Below are 7,500 nucleotides of genomic sequence, written 5' to 3' on the forward strand. Positions count from 1 at the left end.
TTTCAGATAAATTGCTACCTGCCAAAGGTGTCGTGGTGACAACGGTTACGACCAGTTGTTGTGTATGCTTGGGACAGACACTTGGCTCATGATTAAGTACCTATGATATTGACATTTACCGGTAACGTATAACAATGATATGATAATACCATTTTTTTTTTTGAGAGAACCCATTGCGTGGGACCGTGGCCATCGTTATGCTATAGCCTGACACTGAAATCCAAAAGGACTGACAGTTTGACGTCATTATTTGGTTTTTGCACCGCCTAGTGAGTTGTCGTTAGTAGTGGCTGCTCTTGGATACAGAACTACTGAATACAACTCACGATTTGTTTTCTTTTGTGGCCAAAGAATGGTCTTTTGACGTCATCTTTTGGTCACTGTCAGGCTATAGATAGTTCGAAGATGACGTCAGTCAGGTCTTTGCTATTGTTTTTTTTTTTTTTTTTTTGCCATCCGCATTTATGAGTAATGCTCACTGAACTGTATTAACCCGACTATAAACGTCCATGGATGCACACAGTTTTGTGTGTTGGTCTGTTATACTTCCGGATGGCAATGTTATGAGCTTCTTAGCCAAGCGCATACTATCTATAGCCGGACACTGAGACCCAAAAGACTGGCAGTTTGCCGTCATTATTAGGTTTTTGCACCGCCAAGTGAGTTGTCGTTAGTATGGAAACAAGTTATTTCATTGGTTGAACTATTGAATACAACTCACGATTTGTTTTTCTTTGTGGCCAAAGACTGGCATTTTGACGTCATATTTTGGTCAGTGTCAGACTATAAGTTAACGATGGCTTAGGTGAGACACTTTTCGTTACATGATGTCTCGTGGTTATAATATTGTTGAGTTACGTTCAATATTCGATCATCAGAAATTGGTTGCTCAGTGACTCTCACACAACTCCCCTCCCCCTCTATAACAAAACAAAACAAAACAAAAGAAATATAAATTTATACCAAGCAAAGCAACAAACAACAACAACAACAACAACAAAAAATAAAAAAAAATAAAAAAAACAAAAACAAAACAACAAAACTATACGATTCTTTTCCTCTCTTAAAACATTTATTTTTCTCACTTCCTTTTTTTCCCCAATCAGCAGTGGTTGGGTGGTTATAATTTAATCTTATATCTTATAAGGTCTCAATGAAACTACTTTTCGATAGACCGGCGTTCTATTCAGAGAGTAGCAAGTAATCATAACTGGTTTCATACTATAGGTATAAAAACTCATGATATGTGGCTATAGCTCTAAATAACTACTTTCAATTTGCTCACTTATTCTACACAAAAGCGTCTTTTGTTGTTTAAATATTGAATTAAAAAACAAAACCACTGCCCCCCCCCCCCAACTTTCTCCTTTCTAAGACCATCTTTCAATTGATCGTTCTATCAGCTCCCAAAACCCTAAAAAAATAATAATAAATAAATAAATAAATAAATAAATAATTAAATACATAAATAAATAAGTAAAATAATTTTTTTAATAAGCAAAAAAACAAAAAAAAAAAACAAACAAAACAAATAAAATAAAATAAAATAAATATTTTTTTTTTCCAAAACGGAGGTGCATTTAAAATTTATTTTTTTTCTTTTTCTATCTCGATCTAGACCTTTAAAAAATATTGAATAATAATAATATTATTACTTCCCACATGATAAACAAACATCGGATTTTGAGGTAAGAAAAAAGCGAATACATTCATTTTTATAGGAACAAAGGAATATATATATATATTATCTTATCAAGATAATGATAAATGTCAACAAAGCAGATAAAGAAATTAACAGGTTTCTTCTCAAACACACACACACACACACACACACACACACACACACACACACACACACACATATACACACTGATGTATTTACCCCAACACTATAATTTGAAAACAAGAACATTGGCCTCTCTCTCTCTCTCTCTCTCTCTCTCTCTCTCTCTCTCTCTCTCTCTCTCACTCTCCCCCTTCCCTTTCTTTTTTTTAAAAATACTGTTACGGAGCTTGGTCTAAAAGGAAAAAAAAAACCTAAAGAAATGAACAAAAAACATCATAAAACACCATCTCTCTTTCTTTCTTTCTTTCTCTCTTTCTTTCTTTCTTTCTATGTGCAAGACAGATAAAGGTCATTGGTGAATGCAATCAATTTTAACACCGTTAACAAGTTTAACTCCCATCTGTACCGAATCGTATTACCCCTGACACTTGATTAAGCAGATTTGTTGCATGTTGCAATCCATTTTGAATTTAAATTGTCAGAACCAACATTTCGGCACATCGTTTTAACAACGCGGTAAAGACAGCTACAATGTCTAACCCTGGCTTCAATTTAAAGGTGAGTCTCGGGGTTGAATCCCCCACCCCCCCCCCCCCCCAAAAAAAAAAAAACAAAAACAAAAACAAAACAAAAAAAAACAAAAAAAAAACCCAAAGAAACAAAACAGAAACAAACTGACGTCTACGACACAAAATCACACACACACACACACACACACACACACACACACACACACACACACACACATTTTTTTTTTTTTTTTTACAAAATTGAGCTTTTATATAGCGCAATATCAACTAAACGTCTATTTTTATATCACCAATTTCTCTGACAGAGCTAACTAAGCCAGATCCACCTACAGAATGATTGCTGAGTAAGCAAGTTTTAAGTATAAAATGACAATAGAGAAAGAAGATTGTGACATAAGGCACATTTCACGAAGTGTGAAAAACCCAGGATAGACCCCGGATGTTACGTCACAACACCGTGGAAATGAAAAATGTATGGTTTGCTGGTACTTCAACGGCTAAATAATCACACATTACATCTCAAAACTAACATTAAAGTCACATTCAAATTAAAAAAACAAAAACAAAAAGAAAACTAAAAAAAACAAAAACAAAAAAAAAACCCCAAAAAAAACACCCCAACAAACAAAAAAAAAAAAAACAAAAAAAAAACAAAAACAAAAAAACAAGACAAAATAAAAATAAGAAGAAAACATAACTCTAGATACAAAGAAACAAAGACAGAATTGAAGCAAACAAACAAACAAAAACAAAACTGAATGAGAAGTAAAAATAATCAAAACGAATTCCTGTCTTCACGACAACCTGACAACTACTTCATCAAATCCTGGAGGAAAAAAAAGTGAATAAATTAAAACAATACAAAATATTCAGGATTCTGCACAATAATTATAATGTGTAGGTTATGCAGGATGTGTGGGTGGGTGGGTACCTGCTGCTACTTCCTGTTGACACGGCAATATTTTGAAATAGATAAATCGACTATAATTCAGAACAGTCGCGGGATAATCAAGATTCATTGTGTTAAACCTTGACGTGTCAAACTTCATGTGTTCTAAATAACCAAACAAAACACATCATGTACTTAGGATGATGATAGTTTTATCAAAAGTATAAAATAACTAGTGGCGAAGTGGCCGAGTGGTTAAGGCATTGCACTGTGACCTGGAAGGACCTGGGTTCGAGCCCCGCTTCAGGCACTTTGTTTTTTTTTCTTTGAGCAAGATTATTAACCCCCAATTTGCTCACTTGGACAACATGGGTGATTCCTGTTGACATCAGACATCTTGTTTGATGAGTTATCTCTATTCCTTCGCGGAATGCCTAGGCGACGATATCTTATGATGTCGTGGTGAAAAAGGCATAATTTTTCTTTTTAAAAAAATAAAATAACTACCTACAACTGGTCTAACTTTCATTGACAAAAAAACATAGGGACAAAAAAAACTGATCACAAAATGTTTTACTTTAAAAAATTGATGAACTGATTCTCAACTTTTCAAAGTTCTAAATAAAACCTGGGACCTCAAATTCAAATAATATAAATGAATTTAGATGACCCTGAGCTTATCCAAAATTCTTAAACACGAGACTACGTTGAACTCAGGGGCAAAACTGCTCCATTTGACTCGGGTGTAATAATATTATGAGTACTTGGTTATAGCTGGGAACGGATTTTGTAATAGTGCTGGTACAAAGACGTTGCCCGACAAGCGGCTTGTACTGTATGAAATGGAAAATAGTTCAATTTGGCTACTGGGGAACTATATGAAACACCATGTAACGTATTGATCATGTTAACCTAAAAAAAAAAAAAAATTAGCATTATAAATTATGTACTTCATTCTTTTACATACCTGCATCAACTGCTGCTGTTGTAACTGAAGAAGCATACTTCTGTACATGCTCACTTCTTCGGGCATGGGGTCTCTGCCAAGGGCACTGTTCGTATTCTGCGCCACGGCGGCACTGGTAGAAGCTAAGGGTGCCAAGGTCACGTCTCCAACACCGCCAAACAAACCCCTTTCAGCTGCTTTTAAGGCCCACCCGACCGCGGGGTCCACTTTCCCGGGAGTAGGGGCATCGCGGGCTGCGTCCCCACTGTCATTATCATCGTCCACGCCACTGAATTTCCTCTTTCTCCTAGAAATAATTTGACCATCTTCGTCGACTTCACCACCATCTTCATCATCACACATTTTGCTATTGACATCACCTGCATCGTTGTTTCTATTGCTATACACTTTACTAATATCATCACCATTTCTACTTATCCTCTCCTTCTTATCAACATCATTCTCATCGTCAATATCATCATTTTTCTTATCTTTGTTACCAAAACTAACACCGCTCCGGTTATACAGAGACTTCGCGACGCGATTTCTCAAATGTAAAAGGAAGTTCTCGTCTGAGGACATCAGAGATCTCAATCTAAGTTCCTCGGCAGCCGCAGCGTTGAGATGTACGCCGTCTAAATTGAAAGATGCGTCTCTTAGAAAGCTGCCAAAATGTCTGTGCATGGCGCCGCGAATGTCGACTCCGTTCTTGTCCAACCCGTGTCTCAAACTTTCCTCGTCGTACATAATTTCATCCTCTTCGATAACATCTTCCTCATCATCGAAATTACTGTCGTCTTTGTTGTTAAAGGAAATATTGTCCGAATTTCTTCGATGCTCGTCCCTGTTGTTGTGAAAATCCGAACCCGGGTCCATTTTGTCCAGGAATGCTGAGGACGATGAGTTACTACTGATCCGGCTGCCGGACCGGTCGACGGCAGAACCGGAAACGTACCCGTTGACGGTTGGTGGGTCGTACGGCATAAGGATTTTGTGTCGCATGCCGCATTGCTTCATATGGCTGAGATACTGAGTGACGTCGGAGAAGCCTATGCCGCACTTTCCGCAGGAGCTAGTGGGTTGGTCTCCGTGTGATGGTGATGAGACGTCACGTTCGTCTAGAAGAGATGCGGGATCTGAGGAAAGAAAGGAGAAGAAAAATTAGGACTTGTGTGTTGTTGGAATAGGATTCTAATTTAGTTTGATAACTTGTAAACATCATAGAATGGCGAACGAAGCCTTAGGCACGTGCAATCTTTGTTCCAACCTGCAAAAATTACAATTATCCAGCTTCCCTCACCGTCTTCCCAATTATTTCTCCCCCCCCCCCTCTCTCTCTCTCTCTCTCTCTCTCTCTCTCTCTCTCTCTCTCTCGCTATCTCACTCACTCTAACATACACACCAAAGCCAAAGGTCTCATAATACCCTACTTTCTATACCCTACCAAAGCAGATAATAACGATATACGATTTAAAAATGCACAATGAATGAGATAAACTTGATACAGGATAGATAGCTCAAGTCGTAGAAACATAAACGGGTTTCCGATGTCCACACAGTGTGTACTTGATCGTCGACAAAAATAAATCGATAATTTGGCGAGCAAAAATGAAGCTTATTGACCGTATTATCATACAGATGAAACTCTCTCTCTCTCTCTCTCTCTCTCTTCCTCACACCCCACCAACACAATACCACACACAACACGACACAACACAAACACACACAACACCACTACACAACACACACAGACACAGAAACACATAGAAACTAACGTGGACATCAAGTTCGTCACTACCAGCCAATACTAAATATGTTATCACCATAGCAGCTAAACCTACAAATCGATCCGACACACATATACATATTATCGATAAATCTCTATGTAGTCATAATTTAGCCCCTATCCATCCATCCATCTATCTATCCATTCCATACGACGTATAGACGACGATCCATACTATATAACACGACGACGAATTCTATTGGCTATTGGCTCGAGGAGTCTGAATTCTGAATAATCTAACACATGCCACGACAGCGAGACAAACTGTCCATCGATAATATATCTAATATAAAAACAAAATATGATGATATTATGAGATATGAGATGTCGTTATGAGCCAACCAGCCAATAGCGAGCAGCATTGCTAAAGTGGGAGGAGCCTAGTTATGAAATTATGACGGCATTTTTGTCGATCATACTCGGCTCACTCAAGCACGCTCACACACAGATACGATTACTCACTCTTAAACTCATGCATACACACACAAAAACGAATCATATTATAACACACACATACACGCACACGCGCTCGAGGAAAGAGAGACGAAGCGAGCATCGAGTATGCGAGGAGACGCTGTTGTTGTTGTAGTTAGAATGGCTGCTTGCAAGAGCAAGAGCAGGAGCGGCGCGCGTTCGTCGTTTGTTCGTGAGTACGAATATCATTAGCCAGCTAGCTAGCTGCTGGCAGTGAGCAGCAGCTGATGGATGGCTGGATGGACGGATGGATGGAAAGATGGATGGGTAGAGCCAGCTATATGATGTGAGTGTGATGAGTGTGCGTGCATCAAATCGAGTTGGTGTGAGTACATTGGGGGGACAGCTGTACTCGCCTAGAACCAGAGGCCTGTAGGTTGGCTGGCTGGCTTGGCTGGCTGGTTGGTTGGTTGACTACTAGCTGACTAGCTAAACTGCTTTTATTGTTGTTTCTGCGACTGGCCAGTTTAATTAAATCAATGATTCTGTCATAACTAACTATGTATAATGTTATCACAATGTTATATCATTTTTTTCGTACGATGACTAGATGTCAATAGAATGATGAGGTGTTTTGGGGGTTTGTTCGTTGTGTTGATTGGTGGGGGGTGGGGCGGGGGGGGGGGGGTGTGTTTATGTGAAACATACTACGAAGAGTGAATAGAGGGCTGTATGGGACAAACAAACATACAAGCCTGTCATTTCACTCTTTCGTTAGTATTACGATCACCGGCTTCAGGCAGCCTTACCGTTTCTTTGTGAAACATAACAAGATTGTAAACACGAGTAGGTCGTGGAATCATGAAGTCGTCGTCGTCATCGTCGTCATAATTCTCATCGTCACCACCGTTATCACCATCACCATCATCGTCACCATCACAATCACCATCATCGTCACCACCACCATCATCATCATCATCATCATCATCATCATAATCATCATCATCATCATCATCATCATCATCATCATCATCATCAATTCATTCATTTCATCTCCTCATCTCTCTCATCCATCTCCCTCCTCCTCCTCCTCCTCCTCTTCTTCTTCTTCTTCTTCTTCTTCTTCTTCTTCTTCTTCTTCTCCTTCTC

General features: G+C 38.7%; 1 protein-coding gene across 1 annotated transcript in view; it reads right to left on the reverse strand.

Annotated features, from left to right (window-relative positions):
- Positions 1 to 7,500, reverse strand: part of LOC144977614 (uncharacterized) — a gene marked incomplete in the record, with an annotated part of 181,291 nt that overhangs the window by 61,269 nt on the left and 112,522 nt on the right. The window contains 1 exon segment of the mRNA XM_078923007.1: positions 4,173 to 5,287. Coding sequence (XP_078779133.1) covers positions 4,173 to 5,287 — 1,115 coding nt within the window.

This window comes from Berghia stephanieae, chromosome 7, assembly GCF_034508935.2.
Source record: "Berghia stephanieae isolate SIO BIC M18660-M18661 chromosome 7, UCSD_Bste_1.3, whole genome shotgun sequence".
In the NCBI taxonomy this organism is placed as follows: Eukaryota; Metazoa; Mollusca; class Gastropoda; order Nudibranchia; family Aeolidiidae; genus Berghia; species Berghia stephanieae.